The sequence below is a fragment of the Eptatretus burgeri genome, chromosome 2 (genome assembly GCF_056783735.1).
Source record: "Eptatretus burgeri isolate ZD-2024b chromosome 2, Ebu_testis_v1, whole genome shotgun sequence".
In the NCBI taxonomy this organism is placed as follows: Eukaryota; Metazoa; Chordata; class Myxini; order Myxiniformes; family Myxinidae; genus Eptatretus; species Eptatretus burgeri.
Genome location: NC_140962.1, coordinates 146,161,511 through 146,177,510, shown reverse-complemented (window position 1 = coordinate 146,177,510; position 16,000 = coordinate 146,161,511). Strand labels below are relative to the sequence as shown.

The 16,000-nt window shown below is 44.1% G+C and overlaps 1 protein-coding gene across 3 annotated transcripts in view; it reads left to right on the top strand.

The window, feature by feature from the left end:
* Positions 1-16,000, top strand: part of PARP3 (poly(ADP-ribose) polymerase family member 3) — a 31,513-nt gene that overhangs the window by 9,673 nt on the left and 5,840 nt on the right. For all 3 annotated transcript variants that reach the window (XM_085871650.1, XM_085871651.1, XM_085871649.1), the window contains 6 exons: positions 1,003-1,135; positions 1,246-1,469; positions 1,570-1,725; positions 1,838-1,918; positions 2,130-2,307; positions 6,382-6,528. In XM_085871650.1, coding sequence (XP_085727776.1) covers positions 1,003-1,135; positions 1,246-1,469; positions 1,570-1,725; positions 1,838-1,918; positions 2,130-2,307; positions 6,382-6,528 — 919 coding nt within the window. The remainder of the gene's footprint in view (positions 1-1,002; positions 1,136-1,245; positions 1,470-1,569; positions 1,726-1,837; positions 1,919-2,129; positions 2,308-6,381; positions 6,529-16,000) is intronic.

Below are 16,000 nucleotides of genomic sequence, written 5' to 3'. Positions count from 1 at the left end.
AAATTTGGAAGGTCAGCTTGAGGGGTGGGGGGGGGAGGTGGGGTTGATGGGGTGGAAAATATCAAAGTTTTGAATGGGGCATGATCTGTGATGGTAGTGAACAGCTGTCTTGAAGACCTGAAGGGAAGAATGAGATTAAAGACAATCTGGAAGTGAGTTCCACACTCTGGGGAAAAAAAGAGGAACGAATGAGTGGAGGTGAGCAGTGATTTTGGATTCTGGTGGTTTCACCACTCCATCAAGCAACGGAAGATGCCCAGTCGGTGGCTGGCTTCAGAGGCCAACACCAGGAAGATGTTGCCGGTGGAGCTGCAGAAACCTTGAGGGGGTGGGAGGGGGGGTCGAAGCATGGAAATGGCAGAGGGTGCAAGACCAGAAAGGAGGTGGTAGAAGACAAAGAGACCACCGACCTGTCTGCGATGGCACCGTGATAGGCCCATAGACTCAGCTTAATTACGGGAGATTCCAAAGATCTTGAAGACCGTGGTTTCTACAGCATTGAGATGAGCAAGGTACCAGCCCAGAGGGGAGGACAGTACTCCATCAAGCTGCAGATGAAGGCCTTGATGGTGGATCAGAGTTCAGGTGTGCCAAGGAAGGACTTTATATGTCGGAGGATGCCCAGTCGGCAGCTGGCTCTTGAGGCCAACTTTGAAATGTGGTTTACCCAAGCAAGATCATAGCTGATAATGAAACCAAGGAGTTTGAGTGACTGTTCGAGCTTCTTCGATAGGATTGCCAAAAAGTGGATGGAAAGGCGGGGGGGGGGGAGGGGGTTGAGTTGCCAGCTGGTCCTATCAGAGAAAGAGAGGAGAGAGAGGGAGAGATATATGCATATGCATATCTACAGATAGGTGGACAGACAGACAGACAGACATACAGACATACAAACAATTTATGAGTGTGAGATTTGTCAGGATTGAAAGACTTATTCCAAGTGTTTGACCAGTTTGTGATTTTACTTTATGATTGCTGACCTCTTCATGCTTTCTCTTGGCTCAGGTGGACACCGCAAGTGGTAAGCTCGTGCATACGATCACCAATAACTGTACTTTGGATGAGCATACACAAAAGCTTATCAAACTCATCTTCAACAACGACATGTTCAACGATGCCATGCAGCAGATGAATCTTGGTGAGTGAGTTGGCTCGAGCTTCTTTGTGTAATGTAACAGCTTAGAAACTTACTTCATGACTTCGGGTCCTCAATCGCACACATTACCATCAATATTGTCTCAACTCCAGATATTAAAAAGATGCCACTTGGTAAACTCAGCAAGAATCAGATTGCCAAGGGTTTTGACGTCCTGGAGGAGATAGAAGAAGCCATGAAAACCACCTCTGGTCAGAAAAACCTTGCCAACCTGTCCTCGCGTTTCTACACAGTCATTCCACACAATTTTGGACGTAGCAGGCCAAGTGTGATTGATGATGCACAGGTTATCAGGATGAAAAAGGACATGTTGCTGGTATGTGTTACACCTCGAATTACAATGTCATACTTACTGTAGTTTGCTGACGCTTTTATGAAGTAGTACAAAAAGGTTATATACCTGTTCGTCCCCCAAGGTGCTGACAGATATTGTGCTAGCTCAGAGCTTAAAAACAGAAACGGAGAAAGAGATCAATGAAGAGACCCAGAAGGTTCCACATGAAGATGATGTCAAATACGAGTTGCTGAAATGTAAGCTCGAGCTCTTGAACGATGACGATGCACAGTTTCAGGTTGGTGGTCTGTGGATCATGAAGGCTTTCTTGACTTATTCCTCAAATTGTTGATCACAAACCACATGTACGTGCATACATACTAATTGTGACATACACTTTTGATCAGCAGATTATTAAGAAGAATGTCAAAGCAACTGCTCCATCTAAGCTAAAGTTGTTTCACGTCTGGATCGTCCACCGGGAGGGTGAGGTAAGTCTGGTGGTTGTCATTAAGGTTTAGTAATTTTTGGTCATATTTCATGCTTCTTGAAAGTTATTTGAAGAAATAGTCAAAATTTCAGTTGCAAATGATGAATAAGTACATGCTGACAACAGCAACACATCTTCAGCCTTCCCCCTGTGCACCCTCCTGGTAAACATTCAAAGAGACGTTTCAGTTTGCTTGTTTTCACTTTAATTAGGAAGAGCGATTTAAAGAACACAGCAGCATTGAAAATCGCCGGCTGTTGTGGCACGGCACCAACGTCGCAGTTGTGGCGGCCATCCTCAAGAGTGGACTGCGAATAATGCCGCATTCCGGTGGCTGCGTCGGCAAAGGCATTTACTTTGCCTCTGAGAACTCCAAGTCCGCCGGCTATGGTAAAGTTCACCAGGTTTTGATATGTCCCATAAATTTCCGTTCAGCTCGTGGTATTGCTATTGTTATGGCCACATGTACCGAGTGTATTATGAGGGGGTCAATCCCCGTTTCTCCTCGGAAGAGCCGGACCTGGGGCCACCGCTCACAATTAATATTGTGGTACGGTGGGTTGCTTTACAACCACGAATGCCAATCAGTTAACCATGAGTTCCAGTGTCCACCGTCTAATTTTCCGTTTAACTCGAGGTCACGTGGCTTCCTGAATGGGGAGCGTGCCCTCCGCAATGCACCAATCTTATCTTGATTGGATCTTAATTATGGCGGCCGAGCGTTTTCCGCGAGCGCGTGCCGACTATTACAGGTTAATTAGTTTGGAAATTACCTCCCAGTCTCTCTAGGTTCACACAATTCTGGATCAATGGAAGGAAAGGACAAGCACGGACAGGTTGAAACGTCAACAAGGAATTTATTAATCAGGAAAAATTAAATAAACTGAAGGACTTTTTATTTCTTTGTGGTGAAAAGAGGTGAATTCAAATCGATCAAAATAATCTCAAGCAAATAAAGAATTAATCAGGCATTGATAGAAAAACAAAGAGCAGATGCTTATCACTATGCCTTACTTAACGATTAAACACGAGACAAGGGTACCCAGCAGATCATTCAGGGGGGAAAAGAAATGCGGTCTCGGCTTTCCGAGGCAGAAGTCGTCCTGTGTCAAATAAAATGTCCTGAAATGTGTGAGCATGCCTTGGTCTGCTGGCAGCGCCCTGCCTCACCGTGCACCCATCCGCAAACAGGCTTAAACACCAATCGACGTCACGTCGTCACCCCGAGGAACCAGTGATGTCAAAAATCAGGTACGCCAAGAGCAGGTCTCGAGCAGAACCAGCATTAATGGTCCAGACATCACCCACCATCAGGAGCCACAACTAATGGACAGCTGTGAGGCATTGTGAGGTGCTGTGAGGCTGTCACCAGCGGTCAGGGCTGCATGGCCATCACCAACTGTCACAAAAAAAACTGTCGCCAGCTCAACAATTGTCTGACTGGAACTGACTGGAGCTGAAAATAACCATCACCCAGCTGTCACAAACTGTCAGAAAAACGGTCCTCTCATCCTTTTTATAGGCGGCCAGTCTGGGCGGAGCCTCAATCAGACGTCAGCCAAATCTACCTTGCCTATTGGCACATCGTTGCATGTGACTAATCATCAATCTTGTGACCATTCTTTCCTTACCAGAGTGAGATGCAACCCCAAATCAGCACAGGCCTGGCTTATGATGCCATGTTTGAGGTGCTAGACGAACGGCAGAAAGCAGCCATTTGCCAGAATAGCCGAGCGAAAATGTGAAGCGCTCATTAAACGTCAACAACCATCACCTCTCCGTTCAGCCCGACAAGAACAAGAGCCAGCTAGCATCCACAGAGCTGTCAAACGTCGATGGAAAAAGGTGGACACCAATGTCGGTGAAAGAGGTGCGTGTCGAACTTCGATGGAAAATAACTGGGTGTGGTAAATGATCCACAGCCATATTTGACCATCAGAATAACTGCTCAGGAAAAGCCCGTGGTGTGCTTAATCAAATGTCCTGTAAGTCCAAGGTGTAAATAAATCGTCTACCTCCAAGCCAATGTGTCCTGATGGAAAGGGGATAGACGAGTTTCCGTTGGGCTAACAGCTATCTCGCGTGCATGGATATGTCGCAAAGAGAAAAAGGCCATCCCATAAGAAAGGGAATCTGTTCTACACCCTTCTCCAATGCATCAAATTTAGAATCCCACCAGACGTGGGGATGGGTCTATCCTCGACATGCATTTGGGGAAATAACTGTCTGAGGACCTAAACGTTTGTATACATGAGTCAGATTCCATTCTGAAATCCATAACAATATATTGCATCATCTGTGTAGTCGATGATTCAGAACCTTTTTTTATTCATGGGGTCCATATAACCTCAAGAACAGCTCCTCACAACATTAAAGTCAGGCCATGAGGGCAATCAAACGTGAAAGGACGGGATTCCTCCCATTTTACATCATCATTTTACAGATAATCGTCTTGCACAACATGGGCCATGCAACAGTCACTGTTACAAATGACCACCTGCAAATGCGCTTCATTGGTCGATGTTTGAGTGCATCGCACTGTAGTACAGGGGAACCGACTCGACCATTTTTCGAAATACAACCTACCGAGATGCATCGCCAATCAACCGATGTCTTTCGAACACTATTGATGCCGTTCTTTCTTTCTTTCTCCCGTTTCTGAGGTCTTGTCATAAATGTGACTCGTGAGGGTACATTAGGCTTGAATTGCCCAGAAAAGAACTATGAAGTATGTGTCTCCATTTGCCACTTTGATTGTTTTTTGACATGGATTGAGGTTGATGTGACAGTGACTTCCTGTGGATAATCCTCTCCATTCCCCCCATTTCCCCCCACACTCTCCTCACGTGTTGAGAAAAATCATTAGCATGGAAGGGAAGTGGGGAGGAGAGAGAATAAAAGGCAAATGAGCTTGGGAAGAAATAATCACAAGGGTAAGGGAGGAAAGTTGAGATTTTTTTCTTATTTATGGATTTGAAGACGATGCTCGTGGAAGAGCTAGAACACGGAATAGACCAGAACGCAGCAGAACAAACGGAACAGCAGAGAGGGGGGGAAACCACATCAATGGCAGCGATGAAGGGCAAAATAGATGGAGACGGACAAACAAGGGATGCGGATCATGATGAAGGAGGGGAAGGGGATGTTGCCGGGGGGGTGGACAAGACGAAGCAAACTCTTTGGGGGTTGGGGGGAGAGGGAGGGTTAACAAGGGTAGGAAATATCATGGATTGGATGGGGTGATCTCAGATGGTGGTGAGCAGCTGCCTTTAAGACCTGGAGAGAATATTGAGATTGAAGAGAATCTGGAAGTCAGTTCCACAATCGGGGGGGGGGGGGGAAGAGGAACAAATGAGTGGAGGTGAGCAGTGATTTTGGAATTCAGTAGTTTCACTCAGAGAGGGTTTATGATGGACTGTGTGTGTAGAAACCTGTGGGGAACTAAGTACAGAAAGAGCAGAGGGTGCAAGACCAGAATGCAGGCAGTGGAAGACAGAAAGACCACAGACCTGTCTGTGATGCCAAAGTGAAAGACCCATAGACTCAGCTTAATCGTGGTATAGGGCACGTCGTGGATTTTACAGTCTGTTTAAATCGCACCAGATTTGTGGAATCTGTACGCAGCTTTCCAACATGCCTAATACACCATGATGTATCAACTGAGAATGGTATTTTCTCCACATTTTCTAAGACTCATGGATGAGCTGTCACACACAAATCACATGCACACATGCAAGCACAGAGCAGACGACAAAGGACTTGACGTCAGATGAACAGGGTAATTGAACTTGCAGGAAGTTACTTCTCGGCACACACTGGATGGCGGCGGCGCCATCTTTTGGCCATGCTTTTGTCTTGGGAGTTGGCAAGGCACTTTAAGGTGAAAATCTCCTTGCCCAAGAGATGGCAACCAATGGCGTTCGTCCGTGCTCTACTTTTAAATGCTGAACATGAGCATGGACGATTTTTAAAGTCTTTGGCATGACTCGGCTAGGGTCGGGTTCGAACCGCTGACTTCCCAGACTCGGAGCGAACATTCTAACTGTGACGCCACCAAGTTGTTGTTTTTCATTCTTATTTTAATTTTTGTTAATGTGATAAAAGTGTTGAAGTAACCAAGTGTTCTTCCATTAACTTAGACTACCTGTGTCTGTGAAAGCCAGTGTGTCAGTCCATGGACAAAATAAATATGGATTGTTGGTGGTTGATTTGAGTACGTTTTCCCGCAGTGGGAAATTCGGTGTAGTTCATATTTTGAGTGTTCAACCTTTGTCAGAACAAACAAAAATTCAAGTGGATAAATTATTAAAGGTCAAATGTGGGTGGAAGGAGGGATTACAAAGCCATGGGCTTCTTTTACTCTGACGGCGGTAAACATTCCTCGTACTTGAATCAACCATTAGGTGATATAATCCATTGTTCTTACGTTAACGTACTTCCATAATATTCCCCGTCCCTCTGCAGTTAGGTGCACGTCCGACCGTCTCGGCTTGATGTTTCTCAATGAAGTTGCTCTGGGTAAGGAACATCACATCACGCAGGGGAATTCATCACTCGTCAAGGCACCAGATGGCTACGACAGCATTGTGGCACGGGGTAGAAAAGAGCCTGGTGAGTTTCAGTCGAGGTGGGTGTGGAAGTAAAGGAACTGAAATTAAAGTGAATGTGGAAAGTCACCATTTCTTGAACTGATACCTTGCAAAGACTGTGGAAAATTAAACTGAAGATGATACAGTATATTAATATGCGGAATCGCAATGTCAGATGATTGAGGGGTATCGCGGAGACGAACAAACAAACACCATCCATGAGAGTGGAGAGCACAGCAGGTAGTTTTCTGGGATGTGCAAGTTGTTAATGAGGAAAGAAAAGATGATGGATAGGAATGAAAGACCTGTGATTTTGGTGTTGAGTTGCCATTTTGAAGCATTGGAGGGAAGATGTATTTTATTGATAAAAGGAGGTAATTCTATTTGTCAAAGGAGGAAAGAGGATAAAGTATGGGGTGGGAAGGCTTGGGGTGTTGACATTGTTAAGGAGGATTGCACAAAGCCTCGACTTTGTGAACTTAATCAGATGTTGGTCACATTTGCAGGATATATACACTTATAATCTGGTGGAGCCTGTGGGTAGAATAATATGTAGGTCAGTCGAGTCTTGTTGTAAAACTAATAGCCTTTGAGACAGATTTTGGAAATAAATGAAAAAATACGTACATGCAGTAAAACAATTTTTAAAAATCCAAACTCAAACAAAACCTAAAAGTTAAAGGACATTCTATTGTAGTTATAGTCTGTAGGGAGCAACTTTATTTTGTGTTTTACTGTATTATGTTATACATATCGACATTATGTTGATGTGGATGGGATCATCAATTTTGACATAAAAAGGTACATCCAAGCAACAAATACGAGTTAAACACTACCGATTCTGAAATAAACAGGATAAAACAGAGTCAACCTCGGGTAACATCTCGCTTGTGATATTCAACCTTTGCTATAACACAGATAATTGGTGCATTTTAGAATGATTTGACAAGTGTAGGTTTTGCAAGGTAGAAACAAAGCATGAGCCACCTCCTATCTGATGTAAAAACAAAAAAAACTCATGTCAGAACAGCTGTACACACACAGACACAACAAAGTATGTAGAGTAATCCACTGTCACATCTGCAAAAATTCAACATCCGAGTTTCAGAAAACCCATGGAAACACGAACCAAAAGCAATCATTGAAAAGGAAGTAATGCTCACGTACAACCCGATGATCCCATTGAGTTTGAACATAGAAAACAAGAAAAAGAGCAATCAGATTGCAGACCCTCGCCAGGACTTGTTTTGTGAGGTGTTTGTGTGGTGTATTTTGTGGCGTTTGTGTACTGGTGTGTTACGTAATGAAGAAGAGACATAATTAGAACTGTCACTTTATAACTGCTGGCAGTGATGATCGGGTACCAAGACGTCCCAGTTTGATGCAACCGCGCTTTGATTGCACAACTGACCATGACCCATGGCGTTTTTATTATTATGATTATTATTATTATTATTCCATCGAATTTATAATGATATTAAAATAAATTCAATTCAAATAAAATGAAAGACCAAATAGGTCCAGTCCTGCATTGGAGTCATCAGAAGGATCCCGAACAAGCAAAAAGCAAAGATGAAGTCATCAGGGGAAACCTGGATAAGACTCGCATTTCAGCTGCTACTCCTCTACCCACAAACCCATCCAGGCACAGCCAAGTGAGCCTTATTCAAAAAAAAATATGTGTATATATATATATCAAAAAAGAAATATATATATATATATATATATATATATATATATATATATATATATATATATATCAAAAAAGAAATATATATATATATATATATATATATATATATATTTCTGCCAGACCATGTGTCCGATCAAATTGAAATTTAAAACATATATTCTCTATCACGACTAGATCATAAACGTGAAGTTTCACGTCAATTAAGCGGTTCCAGAGAAAACATTTAATATTTTTCTTCAATCCAATATGGCTGTCAAACCATATGACCTCTAAATTATTCCTGAAACAAACTTCTACACCCAAGGCTTGGGGAACATTTGTGTGAAGTTTCCCCTCGATCTGTCCAGCCGTTCCAGAGAAGCTTTTTATAGGTTTTTGAGTAAATCCAATATGGCTGTCAAACCTTGAGACCTACGATGTCATGTGTGAATCTTTTGTTCCACATGGATAGGTGGTCATACTTGTAAAGTTTTGCCTCAATCTGATCAGCCACTTCAGAGAAAATGATTTTTGAAGGTTAAAAAAAAAAATTAAAAAAATATATGGCTGCCGAATCACATGACCGATGACATCATCAAATTTGGTTTTCCTGTGGACCATTTTATCCCTAAATGACCCTCAAAAATTTTCATTCATCAGATGTAACGTTCTACATATGCAGTTATGACATCATAACGAAGACACCTATGACGATATAAAAAAAAAATCACACTCCCCATGAGGAGTACTTGCCGTGTGCCAAGTTTCAGTTTTTAGCTCGCCTGTTCGAAGAACAGAGCTATAGCGATACCCCCTGCGTGAGCGTCAGCGTCAGCGTCAGCGTGAGCGTGAAAATGTTAAAATTTTTGGTGCAAGTTATTTTTTCCTTTCTAATGTTTTTATCTACCACACTTTTTTATACGCCCGATTATATATATATATATATATATATATATATATATATATATATATATATATATATATATATATATATATGTATATATATATATATATATATATATATATATATATCGGGACGTATTATGTGTCGTCCGTCCGTCCGTCTGTCCATTCCTGTCAGCACTCTAACTCCCAAAGTTTTCAACTTTCACGTTTCATATTTGGTACATAGGTACAGACTGTGGAGACCGTGTGTCGCGACATATGTTCGTCATCTAAAGTGGTTGCCATGGCAACCAGGATGCTGTTTTCCATCCGTTTTATGTCCGCACTCTAACTCCCAAAGTTTTCAACTTTCACGTTTCATATTTGGTAGATAGGTACAGACTGTGGAGAGTGTGAGTTGCGACATACGTTAGTTATCTAAAGTGGTTGCCGTTTTCCACGTAGTAGCACAATTCTGTATATACCTTCTTGTTCGGGCGTATATTGTGCTCACTTGCGCTCTTGTTTCTGATTACAATATACAAATACATATATTGCTTTAAAATTATTTGGATCAGACTTCACTACAATGCTTTATAAAAAATATTAATTATTCGACGAGTCTTTTTTAAAAACGATAAATGTATAAACAGGCGAGCATTGGGTGTCTTTGACACCAACTCTGGTTTTCCTTGGTGCAGTTTCAGAGATAGAGGTACAAAGTTTTTCTGTTTTTTTCCAACGTGGCTGTCACACCACGTGATCTCTGACATAATTATCATTAAAACATTCTACATGAGTAGTGTTACGTGCCACCTTCACAACCACAAAACGCGTGTTCCTTGTGTGCTTCAAAGGGTAGCACAGCAGACAATATGGACGATCACTTTAAACTTTTCATTCAAATGAGAACCAACCAGGTGAACCAGCGACATACAACAGAAGGAATTTTAAGAATGCAATGCATTTCAATCCCACTGTTAACATGCGCTAATATCTATCGGTAAGAATGCAATTACAATTCAGGAACTATAAACTTTCATGCAGAAGAATACAAGTCATGGTTACTCACATAAATTTCAATGCAGTTTCAAACACCTCAACAACTCTTTACAAAGGCAATTACTTTCTCAACAAAGCCAACTTTACATTCACGTTTTAATACACACCCTTCTGCCAGGATTGGTGCCGTGAACCAATGCTAGGATCTTGCAGTGTCTGAACGTGCAATTAAAACTCTTGCTGTGTCAAACAAGCGTGTAGATCTGTGAACCTGTTGCCGTGGGTAGTTTTGCCGTGTAGATTAAAACTCGGACTTTCGTTCTCCTGCACAGGCACCGACAGTGCTACACCCCATGATCCAGTGACTCCATGACTCCCCAGGCCCGTCTATTGACCTCTGGCTCACAGCCAGCAGAGACATGAATATCACTGCCAAGGTAAGTGATTCTCTCCGTGACCTCAACATCCTCACCACAAACAGGTACATACAAGATAGCAGCACCCAAGATGTCATTGTAAGCCTGGATCTCGGTTTTGACCCAGGAAACCCGTCATCCCAGCGGCTCCGACTCCTGAATCAGCACGTCGAGGTCCCCAAAAGGTTATCCAGAGTCTCCACAAAGATGACTGCATCATCTGTGAAATCAAGGTAAAAGACCTTGGTATTCCCAAACGATGCACCGCAGCTTGATCTCTCAGACATCCTCTTCAGAATCCCGTCCATCCAAGCGCTGAAAAGAGTGGGGACCAGCACACCCCTGACTAACTCCTGCAACAACTGGAAGTAGTTGGAGATGGTGTCACCACATCTCACAGCACTCTCAGTACCAGAGTATAGTTCAGACTTCAGATTGATCAGTTTTGGTGGCACTCCACGAAGACCAAGAATCCTCCAGATAGCATACCGGTTCACTGAATCAAATGCTTTACAGATATCAACATAGGATACAAGCAGCCCCTGCCAAAACTTTTGTCCGCATTCGGTGAGGACCCACATGGCAAGGATATGGTCTATCATTGACCTCTTTGGTGTGAAGTCTGAGCATTTCGGGTGCTGGTGCTCCAGTAGATGGCGGCGAATCGGATCAAGAATTATCCGAGGAAAGATCTTGCCTGGCACTGAGAGCAGCATCACCCCTTGGTTGTTGTTGCAGTCCTGGTGATCACCCTTCCCTTTCCAGAGAGGAACGACAAGGCCCCTCTTCCCTTGAGTTGGGATGATGCCTGTGTTCCAGGCAAAGCACAGAACTGCATGCAACGACATGAGTACAGCATTTCCACCACCCTTGAGTGGTTCAGCATGGATGCCACAGATCCCTGAAGTTTTACCTCATTTAAACCAGTTCACTGCATCTTCTGTTTCCACAAACTGAGGTGGATCACAGTTGATTGGAGGGTCAGCAATAAGGATTGGAACAACCCTGACATCCAACTAAACAGCTGGTGAGTCAGCCTGGTACAGACGCTCAAAGTAACTGGCCCAGCAGGCCTTCACTTCGGACTCCTCTGTCAAGAGCGCACCACCCTCTGCTCTCACTGCAGTACACCGAGAGAATGGCTTGGGGGAGGAACGCAATGCGCAAATCAACAGGACAATAATCACTTGTCCACAGGTGATGCTCTACCCCCTCAGATTCTTCCCACAAGGCCTCCTTGTCCACCCTTAGTGCACTAAAGTTTTACTCCTCAGCCCCCTGAACAGCTCAGCTCTGCCATTCAGCATGGCCCTGCGACTCTGGTCAATGGTATCTAGTGTCTCTTGAGAGACAAAATCCTTCTTCGCCCTCCGCTGAGTTCCAACATATCCAGCGGCAACATCAAGGATGGTGGTCGTGAAGGCACTCCACAACTCTTCAGGATCCCCTAAAGCACCCAGACCCCCCCAAATCTCCACGCAGCCTGTTCGCAAACTCCTCAGCTACCCTCTCATCCTTGAGCTTGCCAACATCCAGCTTAGGCTGGGATGGTACCATACTCCTGGATTTAAGCTGTCCTTCATGGTGTGATCACTCGCCTCAGTCGGAGCATATTCATAGACCAGGACAATGACAGCCAAGGAGTACGAATCCTTAGTCTTGTGGTATGTTCGTTGACGGTGTTACCTCAATTATCATTGGAGTCGGCTTGTTGGAACACAGCTACAGCAACTCCTTGGGCATGGTAACCATCAGAGTGACCAGACCAAAAGTAGTTGTAACCACCCGCCATTATCTCGCCGCAATCCGGTCTCCGAACATCAGAGAGTGCTCCAATATCGATGTCCAAACACGAGCTCAGATGATAACACTGATGTGGATTTTTTTTAACCCACCTTGTTGTGATCGTTGTCCTCCTGAAGGATTCTAACTGGCCGATTGTGGAATCCTATTTGACTTCAGACAGAGTTTAACGTTTGTCCGATTTGATTATAAAATCCTACAAAAAACCCTATCGACACTGATAAAACTGATGTCCACACAAGTCCTTCCTTGTGAAACAATTTATTTCCTAATTATACACCATACACTTCTCACCCTTGTACAATGAACTTAAAAATCCCCATTTGATTACAATATTATTTGGTTCTATTTCATTTATTCGTACTTTAGTTAACAGTTCGACCAACCCGATTCAAATCACTTCTACATTACATCAGAGAGTTTTATTCTAACTTGGTACTTGGTCAGTTCCAAGGAGTACGAGCCACTGAGAAACTATACTTCCTCACGTGCTCGTACTGAGAAAATGTGCCTTTCAAAACATTTTATACTTTCATGAGAGAGAGGTTGGGGGATATTCACCCAGACTGTAGACGTGTCCTTTAGACAAAAATCCACTTCGTACATTTTCTAAGCAAAGGTTCATTTATCAGCTCGGTCACTCTGCTCCAGAACAACACATTTCTTATCATTTCGGGCAAAAGTCTTTTGGCCAGAAATGACAGCCAATTCAATTTGCAGCATAAAAGTTACATTTCTGAAACTCCATTTGTTACAATTTAAAATACATTAATATAATTTTTTCCCCCACAACAGACACAGGTGATTATCCTCTCTTCAGGATAGGATATTCCGGGCACCCACCCGAAGGGACCGCCTCAGGTTAAGCCAAAAAGACTGCCGTCTGGTGGATGACACCTCAGCACCACCCTGACACACACTACCACAATCTGACTTGGGAAGGTCACCCCCATAGTTTCCCTATCATCAAGGATTGGGGGTCCCGAAGGCTTTGCCCCAATCCCATCATCCGGTGAGCTGCCCTCCGAAGGGAAGCTGCACAGAAGGTACTCCCACTGAGTGAGTTTTCAGATTTTAAAAAATGTTTTGCGGAATGAAGGGTTTTATGGTGGCAGGAGTGCAAATCCCGACCCGACCATGGAACAGGTTAGTGCAGGTTTACATGGTACCTGTAGCAAGTCACAGATATAATCTGACCTGACCTGACCTGACTCTATGGACAGGTGGCAAGAAAGAAGCCATTACTGAAAAAGACACATCTAAAAGCTCATATTGAGATTGCGAAAATCATCTTTAGGATACTGTAGGAATGTGGAGAAATGTCTTGTGGTCAGACGAGAGAAAAATTGAACTTTTTGATCTCAATTCAAAGTGTAACATCTGGTGTAAGCCAAACATGACACATCACCCAGTCAACAACCATCCTCTGTCAGTCATGGTGGTGGCAGCATCATGTTATGGCATTGTTTTTCATCTGCAGGGACTGGCAAGCTTGTCAGGATCGAAGGGACAATGGACAATGCAAAGTACAGGAGAATCCTTGAGGAAAACCTGCTTGAGTCAGCCATGAATCTGAAACTGGGTAGGAGATTCACATTTCAGCAGGACGATGATCTGAAGCCCAAAGTTAATCGCACACTGGAATGGCTGAAAAATAATAAAATAAATGTTCTTGAGTGGCCCAGTCAAAGTCCATACTTGAACCCAATTGAATATATATTGTGGTAGCAACTATGAAGTTGCAGATTAAATTTGCGAGAATGGTTCCATCCCAGCCTAAGCTGGATGTTGGCAAGCTCAAGGATGAGAGGGTAGCTGAGGAGTTTGCAAACAGGCTGAGTGGAGATTTGGGGGGGGTCTGGGTGCTTTGGGGGATCCTGAAAAGTTGTGGAGTGCCTTCACGACCACCCACCATCCTTGATGTTGCCGGTGGATATATTTGAACTCGCTGGAGGGCGAAGAAGGATTGTGTGTCTCAAGGGACACCAGAGGGACCATTGACCTGAGTCGTAGGGCCAGACTTAATGCCAGAGCTGAGCTGATCAGTGAGTTGAAGCATAAAACTGAATGTGCACTCAGGGTGGACAAGGAGGCCGATGTGCGAGTAACCTGTGAGGGGGTAGAGCATCACCTGTGGACAAGTGATTATTGTCCTGTTGACAGAGGAATTTGCGCATTGCGTTCCTCCAAGACAGTCTCTCGGTGTACTGCAGTGAGAGTTGAGGGTGGTGCGCTCTTGACAGAGGAGTCCGAAGTGAAGGCCTGCTGGGCCAGTTACTTTGAGCATCTGTACCAGGCTGATCCCCCAGCTGTCGAGATGGACGTCAGGGATGTTCCAATCCTGATTGCTGACCCTCCAATCAACTGTAATCCACCTTAGTTTGTGGAACCACAGGCTGTGCTTGACCGCTTGAAATGGGGTAAAGCTCCTGGGATCTGTGGCATCCATGCTGAACTTCTCAAGGCTGGTGGAAATGCTCTACTCATGTCGTTGCATGCAGATCTGTGCTCTGCTTTGAACACAGACATCATCTCCACTGACTGGAAGAGGGGCCTTGTTGTCCCTCTCTGGAAAGGGAAGGGTAATTGCCGAGACTGCAGCAACTACCTTTGGGGTGATTAAAGGACAAGCAACTTTATACTGGGCAAGTTCTTTTTCTGGATAATTCTTGATAGGGTTCTCCACCATCTTTATGAGTATGAGCATCCAGAGCAGTCAGGTTTCACACCAAAGAGGTGAACAATTGATTGTGTCCTTGCTCTTTGTGTCCTTGCTTTTGGCAGGGGCTGCCTGCAGCCTCTGTTGATCTCTGAAAAGCATTTGATTCAGTGAATCAGGATGCTCTCTAGAGGATTATTGGTCTTCGTGGGGTGCCACCAAAACAAAACTGATGTCTGAACTCTACTCTGGTACTAAGAATGCTGTGAGATCTGGTGATACCATGTCTGACTTATTTCCACTTGTTACTGGAGTTCGTCAGGGGTGTGTACTGGCCCTCACACTTTTCAGCACTTGTATGGACTGGATTATGGGGAGGATGTCGGAGATATCAAGCTGCAGTGCATTGATTGGGAATGTCAAGATCTCTGACCTTGATTTCGCAGATTATGCAGTCGTCTTTGCGGAGACTCAAGATATCCTTTTGGGACAATCGAGTTGCTGATTGAGGAGTCGGAACCACTGGGATTATGGGTTTCCTGGATCAAAACTAAGATCCAGGCTTTCAATAACATTGAACGCTGCTTTCCTGTCTGTACCTGTTTCTGGTGAGGATGTTGACGTCACAGAGAGATTCACTTTCCTTGGCAGTGATATTCATGTCTCCTCTGGTTGTGAGCCAGAGGTCATCAGACGTCTGGGTTGGGCCTGGGGAGTAATGGAGTCAATGGATCATGGGGTGTGGCACTGCCGTTACCTGTGTGGGAGGATGAAAGTCCGAGTCTTCAGGTCCTTGGTGCTTACAGTCTTTTTTAATTTTTTTGTATACCTTGTCGAGGCTCGTATGAGAGCGAACACACAACTCACAGCAATGGGGCATGAGACGAGAGGGGCGGGAGTGGAAGGGACAAAACAGTGGGGAACAGACACATTAGGTGAACTGTGGAAGGGAGAGGGATGGGGATGGGACGGGGAACGTGGCGAAGAGAAGATGGACATTACAGGGACTTTCAGGAAGGAAAGCAGGGGAATTTAAGGAAGTGGGCTTGGGTGGATT